This window comes from Argentina silus (assembly GCF_951799395.1).
Source record: "Argentina silus genome assembly, chromosome: 6".
NCBI lineage: Eukaryota > Metazoa > Chordata > Actinopteri > Argentiniformes > Argentinidae > Argentina > Argentina silus.
In genome coordinates, this window is record NC_139660.1 from 17,508,146 (window position 1) to 17,529,935 (window position 21,790).

At 48.6% G+C, this 21,790-nt stretch overlaps 1 protein-coding gene across 1 annotated transcript; it reads right to left on the reverse strand.

The window, feature by feature from the left end:
• Window positions 1-1,327: 1,327 nt before the first annotated feature.
• On the reverse strand, window positions 1,328-21,089 carry kifap3a (kinesin-associated protein 3a). The gene is made up of 20 exons (XM_083671145.1): window positions 20,942-21,089; window positions 20,360-20,491; window positions 19,890-20,032; window positions 19,574-19,632; window positions 19,278-19,419; window positions 18,507-18,606; window positions 17,944-18,068; window positions 17,650-17,748; window positions 17,118-17,296; window positions 15,249-15,417; window positions 12,611-12,711; window positions 9,728-9,836; window positions 9,524-9,636; window positions 8,966-9,131; window positions 8,359-8,484; window positions 7,970-8,068; window positions 7,198-7,283; window positions 5,381-5,570; window positions 5,111-5,201; window positions 1,328-1,466 (listed from the first exon to the last, which is right to left on the reverse strand). The coding sequence occupies exons 1-20, from the start codon at window positions 20,980-20,982 to the stop codon at window positions 1,340-1,342; spliced, it is 2,397 nt and encodes a 798-aa protein (XP_083527271.1). The 5' UTR covers window positions 20,983-21,089; the 3' UTR covers window positions 1,328-1,339.
• Between the last annotated feature and the right edge of the window lie 701 nt (window positions 21,090-21,790).

The window sequence follows — 21,790 nt, forward strand, 5'->3', positions numbered from 1 at the left end:
ACTGCAGAGTCAATTTTCAAGACTTTATTTCATATATTGCACCACAGAAAACAGCTGTTAAATATTACAGTAGGTCAAATGAGCTCCAGGCACATAAGAAAAGGTCAAATAAGTTCAATTTAAAAAACATAAAATAAACAAGCAGAATTCCTAGAAGTTTGGACACAAAAACAAAAGGCAAAGTAAGAGGCTGCCAATATTTTTCTTATCATATAACATTCAAAATAAATTCATAGGCAATGCATTGCCTGATTTCACACACAGTTTATTTCCAGTGTTATCAACTTGTTTGTGTGTGTGTGTGTGTGTGTAAGAGAAAGAGTTTGTATAAGTGTGTAAAGGCAAAGCCAGAGACGATAGAGAACACCTTCCGTCAGTCTCAAGCAATAGCTAGGTCCCATATAAAAACTACTGTTACAGCATGCAACGAGTGTACAGGAGGACTAATACTACGACTAACCATCCCCATAGCAGGGGAGGCTGGTGGAGGTAGAAATTGGAGGACATGCTTATTGTAATGCATGGAATGGAATGAGGAATAGTATCAAACACGTGTTTGATACCATTCCTAATTCCGTTCCATGCTTTACAATGAGCCCATCCTCCAATTTCTACCTTCACCAGCCTCCCCTGATAGACACAAGGGATTCTAGTGGTGAAAAGAAATATCCCAAATTGTCATGCATGTTTTACATCCTATATATATATATAAGTGTTCATTGTGAAATCATTGGAACCCTGGTCTATCATAAAACATTATGATATACATGTATAAGTTAACTCAACTACTTCTTGCATAAATACTAATATTTCCAAGATAACCTAAAAAACGAAATCACATTTTGTTTTGCGATTAGACTTCACACTAGCCTCAGTAAAGTAAAACAATGTTCTGCAACAACATTACTTAGGTAGCTTTTTAACATCTAATTCTCGGCTCATATTCAGTAAAACAGCAACGACAAGACCCTGATCTAGCTTCTAGAGAGCACTTGTAGAGGCTGACTGACTGACTGACTGACTGACTGACTGACTGACTGACTGACTGACTGACTGACTGAGGTGCTGTTGATGACAGTAGTGTTGATACATCCAATGATGGTGCAGCTGTAGATCGTGGAGGTCGGGGTCAGGTAGGGGAGACACGGCTGCAATCTGACTAGAGAGGAAAAGACTAAAGGTGACACACCTGACCCGTAAACCGTATTGGTTCAAATGTGTTTCGGCTTAAGGGTTTGGTTAAGGTTAGGTTTAGGGTTAGGATTAGGGTTAATGGGATGCAGGTTGGGCATGTCTCCTTAGTGGCTCCTGACTGGAGTAGTGGAGGTCATATCCATGTCTACCGGGAGGCTCCACCGTGACCGTAGCCATAGAAGAACTGCTCGTCTGGCCGGTAACCGTAGGCCGTGGCGGGCCGCGCTCCAGGGGTCACCGTTGACTGGCCAAAACCGTCGATCATCATGGAGCTGCACAGAACCAAACACGTGCATGCACGCACGCACGCACCTCGGTCAGTCTCTCACACAGGAATATGCATGGAGGTATGTTCTAAATCAAGTTTCAACTTTAATGTTACGTCTCATCCACAAGTGCAGGGAGTAAAACTCTTAGGCTTCCATGACAATGCAGCATACAAAAAATACAAATCACACCATAAGGTGGCGCTCTGGGACAGGGTGACTCGTCAGGACACGCCAAGAAAACAGCGGTGGAGGAAACTACCAGAATGGAACGCAAATAAAAGTATCAGAAACGTAATGTAATATTCATCAGCCCTAATACTGTACTTGCTTTTGACACAACAATGAACCTCAATTAGGTTCATTGTTGCTTGAGGGGTAAACAGCGAAGCAGCCAATCCATTAAACGGGGAAATGTCAAAACAGAGCGAAATAACGTTGAAGGCAGACGGCCAAGCATGAATATCCTGCGTGCCCTGCCTGCCCCCTCCCTCCATCCCTCCTCCGGCCTGTTGGGACATGATAAAGGGCCCGGAGCAGCAGCGTACAAATCAGTTACCATGGGGATGTGGATACAGAGGAGGAAAGGCTGGCTGATTTCATGGTCTTCCCTCTGACCAACAGCTGGCCCCCCCCGACTGATTCTGTGCGGTCAACGCGACCGCCTCGTTAATACCTTGGGCTGGGTGCGGAGCAGCCGGCGTGATGGATAAACCGCCACGCTGCGTCTCTCTCTCCTCCGCTCTGGTCATCCCTCATTCTCTCTCTCTCTCGCTACTCTGACTACTACATAGTCACAGACGCTGGCCGGCCCGACATCCTCTAGTCCTCTAAAATACGAGCTGTTTGCTTTGCCCCTGCAAGCACTCATAATGACGTGTTGTTTTTAGCCAAATCACTTCCAGCGATCAGTTACACACCCTACCCCCCCCCCTCCTCCTCCTCCTCCCCTTCCCCGTTTCCCCATGCCCCCCCCCCCCTCCTCCCTCCCTCCCTCCTTCCCTCCCTCCCTCCTTTCCTCTCTCCCTCCCTCTCTGGGCAGAAATATGTCTTTTTCCTCTCCGCACGCTACGGCTGTCAGGGGGGATCAGAGCCAGGCTAGGAGAAACAGAGAAACACTGGAGCTCTGAGTCACACCGCCTGCCTGTCTGACTGCCTCTGCCTGCCTGTCTGTCTGACTGTCTCTGCCTGTCTGTCTGGATGTCTGACTGCCTGCCTATCTGCCTGCCTATCTGCCTGCCTGCACCCTGGGTCTGGGCCTGGGAGAGCACAGCTGGACCTCAGACCTAAGGCCAACAGGCTTAACAAAGAGGACCAGTTGACCTCAAACTGTCATTCCTAAACTCCCTCATATGTGAGACATCATGTAAAGCAGCCTGCCTATCACCTAATTCAGGATGTGTGTGTGTACATGTGTGTTGTGAGATATTAACAGAGGGGGGGGGGGGTGGGGGGTTATCAGACAAAGGGCCCCAGTGTTCCCACAGTTCCCAGTGGGCTGCATGAAGGTCACAGTGAAGCAGAGGGTGAATTATAGAGACACATTGGATAGACAGTGTGGTGCACAGGAAGAGAATCAGGCCTTTTCCTTTGCTCCTGTGACCCTCCAGGCCCATACGCCTGCCTGTCTGTCTGCCTGCCTGCCTGTCTGTCTGTCTGTCTCCTCCAGCCCCATATGCCTGCTCATCTATCTGTCTGTCTGTCTGTCTGGTTGCCTCCTCCAGCCCCATACGCCTGCCTGCCTGTCTGCCTGCCTGTGTCTCCTTCAGCCCCATACGCCTGCCTGCCTGTCTGCCTGCCTGTGTCTCCTTCAGCCCCATACGCCTGCCTGCCTGCCTGCCTGTCTGCCTGCCTGTGTCTCCTTCAGCCCCATACGCCTGCCTGCCTGCCTGTCTGCCTGCCTGTGTCTCCTCCAGCCCCATATGCCTTTTCTTTCGGTCTGTCTCTCTCTCCTCCAGCCCCATACGCCTGCCTGCCTGTCTCTCTCCTCCAGCCCCATAGGCCTGTCTGTCTGTCTGTCTGCCCGTCTCCTCCAGCCTGGACCCAGCCTGCTGCTGCAGCTCACCCCTGTGCTTTGATCTCACCCCTGTCACTGCTCAGGTTACAGCTCCCCACTACACAAGTGCTAAATAACAAGCTCCTCCACACCCTCCCTCCCTCCCTCCCTCTCTTTCTTTCTCTCTCTGTCTCACCTGATTGCGACGCCGTTCTGTTTTTCTGGGTTTGTGCGTTCTTTCACCCCCCTTGTCACATTCTGACAGCCTCTCAAAGCGCTCATTGATTCGCCCGTCTGCATGTATAGGGGTCAGAAACCCTCCAATCACACGCTGTCGTGCCCCTCCAGTGGAACCCAGACACCTCTCTTTCCACTGTGACACATACAGTACCCTCAGCATCCTATATGCCCGCTGAGGCTGCTGGGAAATATCCCCTTCGGTTCAGGCGCTCTTTCCAATGACCCTGACTATGAGACATTTTATATAGTTCGTATAAAATAGCTCGTTATGATATTTCTACAAATAACAGTGATTGTATTAAAAGCATTTAAAAGGTCCCATTCACACCATGTTTCACACATAGTTTAAAATAAGCTCTGGAGCTGGGTTTGATTATTGTGTTAACCTGGATCACTCAAGAGTACACTGGCCAAATTAAAACAGTCTCACAGACTCCAATTCCCCCAGCTCTCTCCGTATATTTAAAAGGTATCGGTTACAAAGAGCTGTGAAAAAAGCTCGCTTTCGCTCTCCCCGTTCCCTCTCTCTCTTACTTTCTGCATCCCCCCCCCTCCCTCTCCCTCCCTCCCTCCCTCCCCCCCCCCTCCCTCCTCCCTCCCTCGCTCTGAAAGCTGAAATAACTGTGGCGTGGATTCGGCACATAGTCCTGCTATCTACACAGCGAGCCTCTCAACGGCAGCCAACGCAAACATAACCACGCAGGACAAAAAACCTTCAACGCGAGCTTTATCGCATGCGAGGAGATGTTTGATAATAAATAAGACAAATGACTCACAATAAACTCTCCATTTCCTCGACTATTCATCATTTTAACAGCATATCGAGATGGGACTATAAAATTAGCGAATTGTACATATTAGGCCTGCGAAAGTTGAAATCATACTGCGCGCGAATCAAAGAATAATAATTCTTTTTATGATAACATTTATCGATTCCCAGATCCCTGGCTGGGGTAGTATTTCACTGTGGCCCGCTGCTGGTGTGTTGGAGCCACAGTGGGGCAGAGAGGGACTGTTTATTCACCAAGCTACAGTATTGCTGTTGAGGGTGGAGTGATGCCTTCTGGGATAGTGGAGGACTGTTGACTCAGCCCTGCCCTGGTTCAATAACATAGATCAGCGAATACTGGAGCAGAATAACACAGCTCACATGAGGAGTTGGGTCTGAGACTGATACTTTGGCCTGCCACAGGGTCTCAGACAGACAGACAGACAGACAGACAGCTTTGCTTCCCTGCTGCCATGGTGATCGTTCACAGCTAAACTCTCTCAGAAATACTCTCAATATACACAGGTAACTCCATGGACCCTCTGGAGTTCTCGGTAGGCTGTCCTAAAGAGCTGAGGGCATGTACTGCATGTATGTGACAGGGCGTAAGGGTGAAGATAGGGTGAGATTGGGGTGTCAGCTCACCTGGCAGAGAAGGCCGTCTGGCCCATGTCTCCGTTCTGGTAGTCTGTGAAGAACTCTGGGCTGATGGTTCCGTCCGCTGGGATGATTCCATCTGGGCAGAGAGACAAGAACACACATTCACTTCCACTCTCCCTTTCCCCTTCTCCTCTCTCCTCTCCCTTCCTACCTCCCTCTCTATCGCTCCCTCCATACCTGCTGTAAAAGAGCTTTCCCTTTTTCTCTCTCTTTCCCTTTCTCTCTTTCCCTCTCTTTCTTTCCCTCCCTCCACACCTGCGTTGTAGAAGAGGTCGGGTCTCTCCAGTATCATGTCTCCGTTGCCCATGTAGGGTTCCCCGTCGTCTCCGTAGGTGAAGGGTTCCCCCTCGTCCATCTGTCGGTTCTCCACCATCTCCAGCCATTGAGAGTTGTGCCAGCGGAACTTCTCACTCTGGATCTTCTTCCCCCACTCCTCATCATACTCCTACAGAGAGAGAGAGAGGTTAACACACACACACACACACACACACACACACACACACACACACACACACACACACACACACACACACACACACACACACACACACACACACACACGGACATAAACACGGACAGACACACACACGGACATAGACATACACACACACACGTGCACAGACATGCACACACACACAATCAACAAATCATTCTCAATTCAGTGAGCCACAGTCACTCTCAGTCTTAACCCAGAGGCCACCTCCGCTGCTTTAGGAGAGGCAGAGCCTCAGGGGTGGGGGGGGGGGGGACGGACCACTGACCACCATATTCGTCCATCTCAGCAGGGAGGTAGAGATCCTCCACAGTGTCCCACAATGCCCTGCTCTGTGTGTGTGTGTCTTGTGTGTTTGCACCCTCTATGCTGATGCTAATAAAAACCTGGATCGCCCAGCGATGGGCCGCTGTGTAGCTTGGCCGAGGACGACCACAGAGTCTGTTTTCCTTTCTCTGCGGGGGCCGCGGGGAGATAAAGGCCCTCTTTGAGCCGCTCCGCTCCACTCCACTCTGCCTCCACACACCCAGCCCTGCAGATTAATCATCCAGACGCAGAGCAGATCCCCCTGGGCACTGACAGCCACCCGATGCCCAGGCCTTAAAACGGGCCCATTGTCACAAGCCGAGCCGGGGGCCATCCTACGACCCAAAGTGGCAGTGACACTTTTTGTCAATGTGCAGATTTATCAAACAGTAAGTAGCTTAATGACTACACGCCTGACTTCCCCCGGACGATTAGTCTCTTGCACAAGTTTGATATGAGGCATAATCAATCATGAATAGCTGAGCTGAGCTCATGACGTGTCAGGGGGAAGGAGCGGATAGAAAACAGTGTTTCTGAGCGTTTCCAATATTGCTCTGGAAAAAAAAAAAGGCGGAATCTAAGAATATCCTCATGAATTCACCTTCTGTCTGACTCTGGAGCCATCAATAAGTTTCTCTCTCTGAGGGGAGAGTGTGTTTGTGTGTGTGTGTGTGGGGGGGGGGGGGGGGGGGGGGCACACACTGATCAAAGAGGTTCGTTTCAACGACGCACAGTTATGGCGTGTGCTGCTAAGGTAGCCTGCAGCTCTAGAGTAATGATTGTGTTTGAGTGTGTGTTTGAGTGTGTGTTTGAGTGTGTTTGAGTGTGTGTGTGTGTGTGTGTGTGTGTGTGTGTGCAGGGGTCTGCTTTCTCTCTCACCTCCCCTGTCCAGCCCTGACACTCTCCAGAGCGTGTCCCCCTCCCTTTCATGTGGTTCACAGCTTAATAGGTCTCACTGATAATTTCAATGAAACACTTCCGCTCCTCCACTACAGAGCCAGGGTGTAATCTACAGCTAATTACACTGATCTCAAGCCTGCGAGAGATCAGAGAACCGCCGGGACTTCACCACACACGTCAATCAAAACCAATCAAAACCCTGGAATTGAGTCAACGTTGTACATGTAAATATGGATTACATATGTTCTGATGCATCTCTGCCCTTGCTATAATTAACAGTTAATGAAGGTAACACCAAGACCACACACATTCCACTTAAGGATTATCCCAACACACTACAGTCCTACAGAGGCTACAGGATGAGGATACTCACAGCAATGATGTCTAGCGTGTTGTCGCAAACCTTGCGGATTTCGGCATTCTTGTCGTGCATCAGGTCAATGAGGTAAGCAGGGGCCTCTGCGGAGGGAGTCAAGGAGAAGCATAGAGGCGGAGGGATACACTTTCTCTCAAGTAGCTGACCTTGTTTTGATCATTTCGCCGGTCCACTCCAACCCATCACTCAGCAGTGTGTCTTTAATCAAGATGGAGGGGGGGCTAGGTATGCTATGGGAGAACCGCAGGGAGGAAATACTCTGCTTTAGCTCTTTCATTTGCGGGAGAAGGGAGACACGAGACAGTTGCCCTGTGGCTAAATGAACAACTCTTACATTTCCTGTGATGAGAGACATCGGAGAGCAAAAGCCTCTCCCAAAGGCACACCACTTGGCCCGGATACCTCTGTAATATTCTCCATACACAAAGAAAACATCTATCCAAATAGGACTGCAAGCCATTTTGTAATTTCGCTCATGCTGCCTCAGACCACAGCTGTATAATATGACAGGGAAACGGTATGTATGAGGCCGATTGTGGTTGCCATGGCACCACACGCACATAAATGACCCACACGCATCCGCACACATTGACCGCAACAGTGAGATAGAGTAGATTATTATGGTGGGTTGCCATAGATGAGGTACATAGACTGTTAATGTGGGGGTGCTGGGGGTCATTTATGAGGTTACCTCCTCATACCCAGGCTACTATTAGAGGGTTTGTGGTAAAACAAGATGATTTTTTGAGTTGATTGATGATGAGGATACGGGTGTCCTTGATGATGACGTCCCTGGTGGCCTGGTGGAACACCATCTGGTAGAAGACATAGATGATCTGGCACACAAACTCATCGTCCTCCTGTTGGGCTGGAGAACGAACACACACACACATACACACACTGCTGTTCCTGCGTCGTTCCTGCGTCATACCTGCACATTATGAGCTACACCCTGACACGGCAGTGTGTATCAATAATAATCATTTTCAGATGACGAGCAGTCCTAAAATTGTTGAAATTACTCATAATCCTTCAGACGGCAAACATCTGACATAGTTCAGAACCAGGCCAGAATCTCAACACAATAACTTCCATTGTGTTCCAGTGAACCATGTTCCCCCTCCCACCAGCGTATGGAAGACTGGGCCCTAGCCCTACCGTTGAGCAGCTCGATGAGGGCCGGGATGATGCCAGACTTGGCCAGCATGGCGGCACAGGAGTCGTCCATGGACACGGTCCCGATCATGATCACCACCTCCAGGATGAGGTCATCCTCTGCAGAGCCTGATGGGGGGGGGGAAGAAGGGAAAGGTCAAGGGTCACAGTCATAGGTCATAGAAGAAAGGAGAGAGATCACCAGTCATAGATAAGGCCTAGGCCCCAGTGAGAGTGTGCTCCGTCCTCACATCACTTCTGTCTACTGACACTTCACACAGATAAGAGCGATTGAGGTAAGAGCAATTGAGGGGTAAGGAGAGAGATTGAAGGGTAAGGAGAGAGATTGAAGGGTGAGGAGAGAGATTGAAGGGTAAGGAGAGAGATTGAAGGGTGAGGAGAGAGATTGAAGGGTAAGGAGAGAGATTGAAGGGTGAGGAGAGAGATTGAAGGGTAAGGAGAGAGATTGAAGGGTGAGGAGAGAGATTGAGGGGTTAGGAGGAGTTCTGTTTGGCGAGATGCATGGGAAGGAACTCCCTCTCTGGTTCAAAGTGTTGTGGTTGAAGTGATGGTCAGCCTGGTCAAAGGTTAGTAGAGTAGCAGTAATGACCTGGTTTGAGGCGGTCCTTGAGGTACGGCACAAGGTTGTACTCCTTCAGGACCAGCTCCCAGTCCAGGTCCGGGATGGTGAGGTTGGCCAGGGTCCCCAGACACTCGATCACAAACTCCTCTCCCTCCTCGGCCCCGATCTGAGCCGCCAGGTCCCCCACATAGTCCTGAGGAGGGAGGGGACAGGACAGGAGGGGGTTAGGTAACAACCACAAAAACATCACCACTTCAATACAAATACAGCCTAACATTCACATAGGGTGGGATATTAACTAGAGATCTACAAGCGTAACTCAAAGAATCACGCTCATTTCCCATTGACATCTATGTAAGATTTACACGATTGTTGGAGTTATACACACGGATCTCGAGTTAGGATTCCACCCATACTATGTAAGCTACAGCATGTACCTAAGCGGCATTAACACAGGTAAACAAACATACACTGTCTTTACTTCCGCCTCTGTACATGCATCTGAACTGAAGCCTACTCAGAAGGTGTCATAGTGTGTATGTGCTTCTCATACAGTGTCACAGTGTGTGTGAGCTCAGGACTCACTATGAAGAGGTTCTTGGTGGGCCCGTCGTGCTGCGACACGTTCCTGATCATCTTCATCATCAGAATGTCCTTCAGCTTCAGAGCCCTCTTCATCAACATCTTCAGACCACAACCTACGGGGGCCATAGGAAAACGGATGTGAATGATTAGGTGTGTGTGTGTGTGTGTGTGTGTGTGTGTGTGTGTGTGTGTGTCAAGCTTTACCTTCACAGATGACCTGGGCGTTCCTCTTGTTGGCAGCCAGGTTGATACAGAAGGAAATGAGCTCTGCGTCCATCCTGTCCTCGCCGCAATCAAACAGCATCTTCATCAGCTGTCAATCAAAATAGGCAATTTCACTCTACCAATTAATTCATCGCTGTATATGAATCATGCGTCATCAGTGTGTCCATCAAAACTGAACATCTGTTTTCTAAGCCATTTCTAAGTCACTGTTGAGAACGTTTCATGTGATGAAATCGTTGAGTGATTCATATCACCACCATCATGTTGATGACGTTGGGATACATAGCTTCCACAAAGCCATTAGGTGACCTAACCACACAGTTGTTAAAAGCCCCTGTCTGACGTGAGCTAAAAGGTAAAAGTTTGGGAACTTCTGTCTGAATTCCCTGCCAAAGCACGCAATATGAGAGAGGCTCACATACAGAGAGAGAGAAAGAGAGAGGGGGGGGGGGGAGAGAGAGAGAGGGGGGGAGAGGGGAGAGAGAGAGGGGGGAGAGAGAGAGGGGGGGGAGAGGGGGAGAGAGAGGGAGGGAGAGACAGTGAGAGACAGTGAGGGGGACATTCCTCCGTGTGCCTGCTCACAATTGGTCCGTTTAGAAAGGCTCTGATTCATGAAGAGCATCCTGCAGTCTCCTCCGATCATGTCATAGCCAGTCACAATGCTTTGAGTCCGGCATGGTTTTAAAGAGGGGGATGGGGGATGGGGGCGGGGGCGGGGGCGAGCGTGAGAGAGAGAGAGGACGATGGGCGCAGATCCAAAAGCTAGAATCTAGTCCAGTCCCAGTCCCTGCTGCTGCTCCCGCCCCTGCCCCGTCTCCCAGCTCTCCTGCGCTGATTTAACATTAAACAGGAAAGGCTTTAAGCAGGGGCACTGCGCCCCGCTCCCAGTGAGGAGTCAGCACTGTGCAATCACACACAGGCCCCGCATTGGGTATCACATACCAGGGGCCCCGGACCCCAAAATCAGCCCCGTCTAGACTCTCTGGCACCTGCCTCTGCTTATTTACCACAGCCACCGGAGGCCAAGCACCACAGCACCACGCTGCAGCTCCCCTCCTCACCCCTACGCCCCTCCCCTCCTCACCTCACCCCTATGCCACTCCCCTCCTCACCCCTACGCCACTCCCCTCCCCTCCTGATCGGAGGAGACTTCCCCACCTCCCTTCCCTCCCCTCCTAACCCCTACTCCCCTCCATTCCCTTCCCCTCCCCTCCTCACCCGTACGCCACTCCCCTCTCCTCCTAACCCCTACACCCCTCCCCTCCTCACCCCACCCCTCCTAACCCCTACTCCCCTCCCTTCCCCACCTCTACGCTACTCCCCTCTCCTCCTAACCCCTACGCTGCTCCTCATCCTCTCCCCTCCTAACCCCTATGCCCCTCCTCACCCCTCCCCTCCTAGCCCGTACGCCCCTCCTCACCCCCCCCAACCACTACACTCCTCCTCACCTCTCCCCTCTTAACCCTACACCCCTCCTCATCCCCTCACCCCCCCTCCTAACCCCTACGCCCCTCCTCACTCCTCTCCCCTCCTAACCCTTACACCCCTCCTAACCCCTTATATTCCCTCCCCTCCATCCTAATCCCTTATATCTCCTCCCCTCCTAATCTCCCCTCTCCTCCTATCCGATACACCCCTCCTAATCTCTTATATCTCCTCCCCTCCTATCCCCTACACCCTTCCTAATCCCCCCCCCCTCCTATCACCTACACCCCTCCTAATCCCCTACACCCCTCCTAATCCCCCCCCCCCTCCTATCCCCTACACCCCTCCTAATCCCCCCTCCCCTCCTATCCCCTACACCTCTCCGACCCTAGCAGGAGCTGAGGCCCGAGCAGAGAAGAAGAGGAGTGGAGAGGGAAGAGGAGTAGGAGAGTCAGGGACAGGTTGAGCTAGTCCAGGGGTAGGGACAGGAGTGGCCTTATGAAGATGCCTTCCTGGAGGGGTAGAGAGGAGGAAGATAGAGAGGAAGAGGAGGAGAAAGAGGATAGAGCCTAGAGGAGTCAACAGAGAAGCAGACCTTCACAAGAGAGAGTAAGAGAGAAGTCGAGGGAGTGAGGAGAGGGCCTCAGGCAGGGTGGGTCAGAGGTCACTTCCTGGTCACGCTGCTACCCAGCATCCTCTCTGACACTAGACCCTGAGGAGCACATCTACTGGCGGCATGACCTACTGAACAAACAAGCATGTTTATGAGCATCTGGCCGGCATTTACACCCAATCTAGGAAAAACAAACAAAACGCACGTTTCACTAATCTCCCGTGATGACACATATTACCAGACCAACTCAATCAACCTGACAACTCCTCCAACTCCTTCTGACACAAGAGCCTATATTCTCCTCCAAGACCCTATATGTCTGTACATTTAGCTTATTACCTGCCATTTCTGATGGATTTGGTGCACACAGACCACATAGGCCTAGGCCACAGAAAAGATACAGAGAAAGGGCTTCTTTCTCACTAAGAGTTAGATGGATGATGCAAGGCTTTCCTCAGCAGCTCTCCAATGAGTAGAGAGAGAGAGAGAGAGAGAGAGAGAGAGAGAGCGAGAGAGAGAGAGAGAGAGAGAGAGAGAGAGAGAGAGCGAGAGAGAGAGAGAGAGAGAGAGAGAGAGAGAGAGAGAGAGAGGGAGGGGAAGAGAAAAAACAGTGAGCTGTCATCACGGTGAGAGTGAAGGCTGAGCAGCCGTCCTCTGGCGGTTTGGGTGCAGATGTAGCGTGTCCCCCGCCTCCCTCTCTCTCTCTCTCTCTCCCTCCCTCCCTCCCTCCCCCCCTCGCTCTCATGCATAATTCCTAGGCTGTTAGCCGCCGATGCTAATGCGGTAGTCTGCAGGGCCTGAGGGTGTACATTACCCAGCCTTACCTGTGGTATGCAGTCTGTGTAGGCAAACATGGATTTGAATCTGTCGTCCACACTGATGTGGTACAGAATGCACATACTCAGCTGTCTCTGGGTCTCGTCAGCTGCAACACAAACAGAGGAGAGAGAAGTAGAGGGGGTGAACGGATGAATGAGGAGCTGTGCTGCCCTTCTCAAGGGATACCAATAGGCCCAAAGCTGTAGGACACATTCACTACAACACAGGTTTGACTATGTTCTGTATTGTTGAACTCTACAGAGTGATATGGTTTAGCAGTCAGATGTGACGTTATTCAAAGCAAATGTACACATTTTGGTATTGCAGCTAGACCTATACAAGGTTATGGAATGCAGCAGCAGCAGCCGGGACAACAACAACACTGACTCAGTGTGAAGCTGTCAGGTAGCCCAGAGTGTTTATGAGTTTGACCCAAACGGCTGCAGGGGGACTTGGGGGCAGGGAGCCAGCCAACACCACGAAGAGAGGGCCAGGGTTTGGCCCGGGATGAGCCGTCAAGAGGATTAGAGGGGCCGGCCGCACTGGGTCAGAACCACTGATGATGGACCAGCCCCCTGACAACTGGCAACACCACCGATCACATCACAAGAGACCCAACCAGTCCTGTTCTAACTAGTCCGTGGTCAGTGACCATGCAGGCAGCCTTATCGCAGCCTATTAGAACCAGATGTGCTCACTGAACCCCTGGAAACAAGGGAAAAACACTGAAGAGAGACGGCTTCTAAGTTTAATTGGGAAAACAGGAGGAAGCATCAATTTTACTGCCTTTAATAAGTTAAAGCTACGCTGCTCAGGTCCTTCCAGCACCGCGATTGGTCGGCACATGTGCTTCTCATTAGTGATCCCTTCAACCTAGGCTACATGTATACCTTAAAAGACACAAAGACACACACACACACACACACACACACACACACACACACTTTTCAATGCGCTTACACACACAGACACAGACAGACAGACACAGACAGACACACACACACACACACACACACACACACACACACACACACAGTCCCATCTGACCTGGCAAACTCCTTCACTTCACCGGTAGGAACGCAAAGGATCCTTTATGGGGGAGGAGAGAGACCCCATTAAATGTTCAAAACACTACAAGAGCCCGAGCGAAGAAAGAGGAGAGGGGAGCTGTTAAGAATTAACTAGACTGTTCAGGGGCAGTTAGTGGGAGAGCGTAACTCCAATTACACCCCGGCCTGATTTAAAACCACCCAACCTTCATAAAATGACACCAGCATGCATTAGAGGGCGTCTGGGTTGGTTTTGTGGACAGTGGTATTCTGTTGTTACTGCACATTTCTGTGGAAATAAGAGCACTGGTTCAGTCTTCAAAGAGAGAACCAATGAGCCACATACAGTATGGTAGTAGAAAATGATTTGGAGAAAATCTCAGTACCACTGTTTAAAAAAGAAAAAAAAAGAGGAGTAAATTGAGTTATTTCAGCGCATTTAGACGATAGTAAAAGGCTTGTGATCTGGTGAAGAGTTGAGTGTGGGATCTCATATCTGGTCTTAAATCTCTGTTTAGGTGGGGGGGGATCATGCAGAAGGTGGAGATGAGGAGTAGCCGACCCTTCTCCCTTTCATCTCATCGCCCAGGGTCGTGACCCCTCGTGGGGTCTGATGGGAGAGGGCTCAAGGCGAATGGCAGACATCACCTCACACCAGAGCAGCAGCTCCCTCTGAGATAAGAGGGGAATCTCCCAACAGAACGTCCACCCAGAGAGGAGAGGACACTTCAGAGCCACCAACAAGATTGATGGGACCTCTTCCATCACAGTTTCAAAATCTAAACGCAATGCCCCCCCCACAGACAGACACACACACACACGCACACACACACACACACACACACACAATAGGCAGGAGTGGAGGTGAGGTTTAAGTGTTTTTGTGTGTATGTATGTGCTTCTCTTACTGAAAGTAAAAAAAAAAAAAGTAATAATCCCCCCAAATCTCTGTAGACCTCCTCCGCCTCTCCGGCCCGCCGCTGTAAAAACAACATTTATGCTGGGGCCCAAAGTGTTATTCTAACAAATATATTATATTAATTATGCGCGTTACCCGACTCTCCCTGGAGAGGCTTCAAAAGGCCCATCACAGATGCTCCCAAGCATGCCATATGACCCCCTGGATGAGCTAACGCACCAATCACACACTGGCTCTCCTTACAGGAAGTCATTTCTCTAATGGTCACCAGAGCCAACTTGTATTCACAGCTTTTATAAAAGCCTGCACCTGCAGAAACACTGACACACAGGTGACAAAGAGAAACGGTCACTCTCTCTCACACACACACACACACACACACACACACACACACACACACACACACACACACACACACACACACACACACACACACACACATGTCTGTGAGCAGTGAGCTGGCAGATGTTTATACAGTAGTTATAGTGAGAGTGATGTGTCCATTTCTTTGAGGAAACTAATTAGAAACAGCAATAGGCCTGTTGTGTTATACTACCACTACCTCACATCTCTAACACAAAGACACATAGACACGCACACACACAGAGACACACAGAGACACACACACACACACACACACACACACACACACAGCGGTTGACAGAGCCACAGTACCTGTGCTTAGCTGTGCGGAGAGTTTGGGGATGAGGCCTGCCTGGACCATCTGGCTGCGGAGGCCTGTGTCGAAGGAGAGGTTGAGGAGGAGGCGCAGGAGGGTACCCAGCAGCTCCTCATGCTCACAGGGGAGCAGCCTGGCCAGCTTCTCCACAGCATAAGTCTCAGCCTGCCCAGAGGAGGAGGGGTAAAGGGGGGGAGGATGAGAATGAGACCAGTGCCACTCAACACGCGCCTGACTACAATGAACACAAAATGAAGTAATTATCACGGGCCCGCCACTAAAGATATCACAACACCAGAGGAAGAGAAATTTACATTTCAGTCAGCTATAAATCCATCACATTCATGGTTGTTGTTATTATTATTATTATTACTGTATGAGAGGTGCAAGCTCTGAGTAGATACACATTGGTAACAGGTAGGTGGAGGTGTTGAGCTGATAGGACATGACTCTCCTGCACCATACAGAACCACACCGGAGTGACGCATATTGTATTATGTCTACCAGACCAGAGTGGAGAACACATCATTCTAGAGAGAGAGAGATAGAGATAGAGAGAGAGAGAGAGAGAGAGAGAGAGAGAGAGTGTGTGTGTGTGTGTGTGTGTGTGTGTGTGTGTGTGTGTGTGTGTGTATCTGACTGGTTGTTGAGAATTGAGAGAGATCTGCACACTGGTGGCTGCTCCCAAAATGTCTTACTCTTCTTTATTACAGACATTTGGTCCAAAAAACAAATTTTTGGTAGCAGCCACCAGTAAGCTGATCTCTAACTACTGTCACTCCGATCCAGCACCGCGGGCTCAGGATGTGTGTGTGTGCATACCATCCTTTAGTCTTCTTGGCCTATGAGTTACTGTGAGAGACTGTAAGTGACCACGTGTTAGTGACTTGTCTTGACAGTGCCAGCGCTGCAGTGCTTGTTAACACGTCTTGCTTCCCTCTGCTGTGGTCTCCCTCAGCCACAGTGAGACAGACTGGGCAGGGGAGGGGATAGAACCTGATCTCAATTAAGACTGCTACTGTGCACCCATAACTCCTAATGACACCATTCCAAACCCAGCCTGTTGCGCACTAATCAACTACAGCCTTGTAATGTCCATTATCATTACCAGTGTATTAGTGTCCGAATCATAACAACCATATCAGAATATCTTAGCCATTATCTGGTCTAGAGTAATCTGAACACGTGTCATGTGTAAATTAGAATCTGATGACAGATCACTCAGCAATGATCTTTATTTTAGCTAATCAAACATCTAGGCCTTAAGGAAACCTTTTTCCCTGATGTAAAGTATACTCTCTACAAAATAACGTGTTGAAACCACTCGTTTTTCTGCTGGACACATGTCTGAAAGGTTCCATACTCCCGAAAGGGTTCTTTTATCTGAGTCAAAGATACACAAGAAAGGAAACAAGGAGATAAAACCGATTCCTAACTCAGTCTGGCTTTGATAAAGACACACAAACTGTGTGAGATTGGATCCAGGTGGAAATGGGATTGGGAAAGAACTGCAGTGTAAGACATTTAGCTTAAAATTGGCAGTTCTTAAGACACAGAAATGGGAGCTTCAGTTTCCACCATTCTCAGCAGCGACATATGGTAGAGTACTAGTATTAGTAGCATGTTACTTGTTCATGAAGTGTTTTTCACAGTTAAAACAACATCTAGCCTAAAAGTGAAGTGTTAGTAAGTGTGTGAGGCCCAGATAAGTCAGACTGGGCTGAAACTAGTTTCAAGACCCCCTCCAGATGGGTGAAAATGGTTGTTTGTGATGTAGGGCTAGGTTAGGGCTGCGAGTGAAGAGTTTTTGAGTGTGTGTGTGTGTGTGTGTGTGTGTGTCTCCTTGATGTTCTCCTCCTCCTCACCATGTCGTTCTTGTTCTCCAGGAAGATGCTAAGCTTCTTGAGGAAGGACACGGCCAGCGTCAGCAGCTCCTCGTCATCCCGGTCCAGGGTCTTCACCAGCATGTGAACAATGTTCTTATTCCTCATCTTCAGCTCTGTGCGCGTGTCCTCAGCCAAATTCAACAGCAGGTACAGCGCAACTGCAGACCACAGGGAGAGGAGGAGAGATGGAACATGTCATCTACTAGTTTAATAACATATTTTATGAGGGGGGGGGGGTCCTCTATGAAATTATAGCATTTACATTTAACTGGTGGAAAGAGAAGAAAAGAGAAGAAATGATATATCAACACTAGTACAAGAGATGTCCAAATGGTAAATGCTAAGTGGGATCACTGGGTGGACCTGACTCTGACGTCACCCCCATTGAAGTTGAGATTTCAAACGATTAGGGTAAGAGTTAAGGTCAGAGTGAGGGTTAGGTTCATCCCAAGGATCTCACTTTGCACCTCCCATTTGGACCTCTCCTGTAGTGAGGAAGGAGACACAGTACCTCGCAGGAGCTGCTCTTGCTTGATCAGGAGGCCTTGGTACTTCTTAAACGCCTTCTCGTGCTCCTTCTTCAGATTCTGGTTTTCAAAGTCATCTTCACGTGAGAATCAGTCAAGGAACTTCACAACCAATTCACTTTGAATAAAGAGAGCTTGCATTCACATGTTTTTATATCATTTTTTATCATACTCCCTTCCCACACACTTCCTTCAGAAATGACCTAAACGCAATGATTCCGAGAGCAGGGGTCTCTGAGGCTTGGGCTCTATGACCTTTGAACTTATGTAAAGGATATAAGCTTTTGTCTTCTTCTGCAGCTCTTCCTGCCAAAGGTCGTACCTCTTCAGCTCATGCTCGATGATGTTCATACAGAGGGCTCCGATCTTATAGTGAGTGACCAGGCCGTGGAACTGGGCGAAACTGGGGGTAGAGAAAGGAGAGAAGAAGAGGGGGAAAAAGGCTTCCATTTATCCCAAAGTGGACTTTCATGACGCAACAGCGATTTGGGTCACAGTCAGGAGCTCTGGCTTAGTGAAATGAGTGCAAAAAAGCCAAGACTTATTGTGTCAAACAGTATCTCCTACTTACAGTCCCCAATATCCAAACAGCATAACATTGCCATGGAGCAGGGCCAAGAATGACTATCAGTTTTCAGAACTACGTACATCCCCTCACAGCTCAAATCATTCCTGACAGCCGTTTACATATTATTCTATGGAGGGTAATTTTAGTGTTTCCGAACCCCCAGTTGGAATGTAAGGTTTCACGCTATGTTGTCATTGCTGTCAGAACGATGCTGTCAGAAGGAGAAAGAGCGGAACGTGGAAACAAAAGCAGCGTCTGGTGAGAGGCGAGTACCTGGAGAAGCAGAAGAAGACGTAGACGATGGTGGTTGCCAGGTCAACGCTCTGTTTCCAGTCCTCCCGGAGAACTCTGGCCAGGGCTCCCAGGGCGGTCTCTGACGAGCACCAGACACAAACATACCACAGAAGGTTAGGGTTGGTTGGTTAGAGAGGGAGGGGGGGGGGGGGGGGGGGGGTGATTGGGAATGGACGTAAAAAGGAAAGAAGGAAGGAAGTGGGGGAGAGTCAGCCAGAGATGAGAGCCAGGTTGGGGTTAAGGTACGGAACTTTGGGGGAACGTAATGGTTGCAGGCTCCCATGGCTTGAGCTATGGGTGATCCTTATTGTAGAGACATGTATCACATTGTTCCATCTCCCCTGGCCCTCTCCTCTTTCCTCACTGACCCCGGGGTCTCACGGTTCACATGCATGCTCTGCCGTTATCAACAAGTGACCATGTGATGAGCTACGACAGACAAAGTGAAGCCATGATGTGTTATGACAGTTATAAATGAACCCATGCCATCACATGACAGCTGTAATGGATGATGGCTTTATGCTGTTGTGAGAGAAAACAGCTTGGTTGTCACAGAAGGGAAAAGGACTATGGTTAGGCTGTGTTTTCGAATGGATGGGATGGGCTAGTGGTTGAGATTATGGATTATGTCAAGCACTGACGCTAAAGTTGGGTCTGCGTGGCCAATACAGCTTTTACACACGCAACCATCAAAGCCGATGATTACCCTGGGGCATACCATTCTGACGTTTACCGAGGGAAGGAACATACCATTCTGCATTAGCTCCTCCAGGTTGTCAGGGTTCCGGGCGAGGTGGAGGATGAAAGTAGCTCCTTTGATCTTCTCAGGGATGTCTTCATACAGCAGCTCCACATAGTCATCAATGCTGTTAATGTTGGCCTCCTCATCCAGCTGGAGGTTCATATGATGGAAAAGATCCACACTCAGAAAGGCACGAATTCCAGAATTCGTAGTGAAAAGAAAATCTCTTTGCTGACACACACACACACACACACACACACACACACACACACACAGAGTTTTAAGATGCACTTCTGTTGCCTACCTCCATCGCCTCAAACGGTGCAAGGTCTCTTGGCGCCATCTGTCTCTTCTCTCGTTTGTCTGTGAGAAGGAAAGCATAGCAGTGGTAAATATAAGGAACCCTTTGTTCAATATGACAAACTATTAGCAAAATTATTCTGCAGCAGGGGAGGCTGGTGGAGGTAGAAATCTGAGGACGGGCGCATCGTAATGCATGGAATGGAATGAGGTATGGTATCAAACACGTATACCATTCATTACAATGAGCCCGCCCTCCGATTTCTACCTCCACTGTTCTGCAGCCAGTCAGGGCTGGCAGTGGCCATTGTAACCATAACCTGTCTTTTTGCGGTTCTGAAGGTAGAACAGCAGTTGCTCCACCTCAGCAAGTTTAGATGGGTGAATGAGCCTGCATTCCTCCACCACCTTCCGTGCCAGTGAGGCAATGTCTGTGTTGGCGTTCAGGCTTTTAAGGCGGATACTGTAAATAAAAATATGGATAAATACTGGATTTTGAACCACTAATATAAAGATTAAATAACATTTCTCTCCAGTAACTAACTCAAAGACCTCTCTGACAATTAAGTTTAAAGGAAAACGCAAGAGTATCTCAATGATTGAAGGATCTCAATTATCCTTTTTTATCTGTTTATCTGTTCCTTTTTTCTTTCTTTTGCTCAGTGTACAGCACTTTGAGCTGCATTCTTATGCATGAAAGGTGCTATATAAATAAAAGCTTATTATTATGATTAAGCCTTAGTGTATGGTAACAACATGTGTTTCTTCATAACCAGCTGTATATTCTTACATTTTCTGACACTCCTTGCGTTCCCCGACCATCGGATCTCCCGTTTCGCCCAGGATAGTCGCCTCCACCTCATATTGAACGACAAGGGCTTTCTCAGTCGGGTGGACATCCAAACTACCCCCCTTCACTTTCCTATGGGAGAGATGACTCATTTACTGAATATAGCACAATATTATGAATATATCAATACAAAACTGATACAAATCCAAGGAACAAACTACTGGCCAAGGTGTCAATGGTTGTTGCCTGGGCTTTAGGTAAATACCGGGCAACAACAGAATGGGAGGCTCGACAATCATCTGATGTTGGACATTGGGTGGGGTTGTTTCCTCCAACAACAATAACATTACACATCTGAAACAGATTGCCTGTTTTTCTAATTCAATAATAAGACACAAATAAAAACCACACAGCTGACAATGTCTAACTAGCGGTACAGGTTTTGACAGTACCAAAGAGAATGATGGCGCAAAGCATCCTTAGCTAGAATGGGTGGATGCACCCTCTTTGACAGTACCGACCACAGCTAACTGTCAAAATAGCTAGCTATCTACTTATGCTAACGTTGCCGGCCAACGTTACCTTTTCAAATACCGTGCATCTTCCGCCTGTAATTTGTCCATTTCAGCAACAATAGAAACTCACATTGAATTTTATTACACAATTAACTCAACAAAACGACTCGAATAATGTTTAAGCAGATAGATTTCATCGTTTGCTGTTGCTAGGGTGAGACTTTCTTCCCAGCATGCAAAGCCGAACCTTTTTACTCTGCAGAAAACAGTTTACATTTCAAACAAGCAACGAACGTACCGCCATCTATAGGTCTGGAGAAAACCTTGCAGCCCGTAGGTGATTGAAATGACCATTCCCCAGAAGTAGAAATGACCTCAGGTAGCTTATGCAGGAGGCTATTGTCATTGTTAGCCATGTACGTTTGATTTGGTCATACACATTTAACTGCTATGTAGCTTTTGTATATTGCAACATAGTGAAAGCTTCCCGTTATGAAGTTTTCAAAATTGTCTGAGCATCTGTCTTTCATCTGGTGTAAACATCCTCCATTTGGAGCCCCTCTTTCTTGGAACCAGCAGGTGATCAATTTGAAACCAATTACACCTATTACTGTCTATTTAAATCACATGCTAAGTGAATGCACATTTGCACAAGTGCCAAGAAATGTGAAAGGACAACATTCCCTAATAGAATAAGGCAGTGGGAATTATATGACATCAGTATTCAGCAACTTTGCATGACATCAATAGCAGCACCTGAAAGCTGGCTGATTAGAAGGCACATCCTCTCATATCACAGGCTGTATGATTGTTCAGTCAGTGTAATGTGGTTCCCATTATTTGAATGGCTTAAATAAGGGACCAAAAACAGTGGACAGAGAACCGACTAAACAGTAGTTACCCGGTACATCTCTTT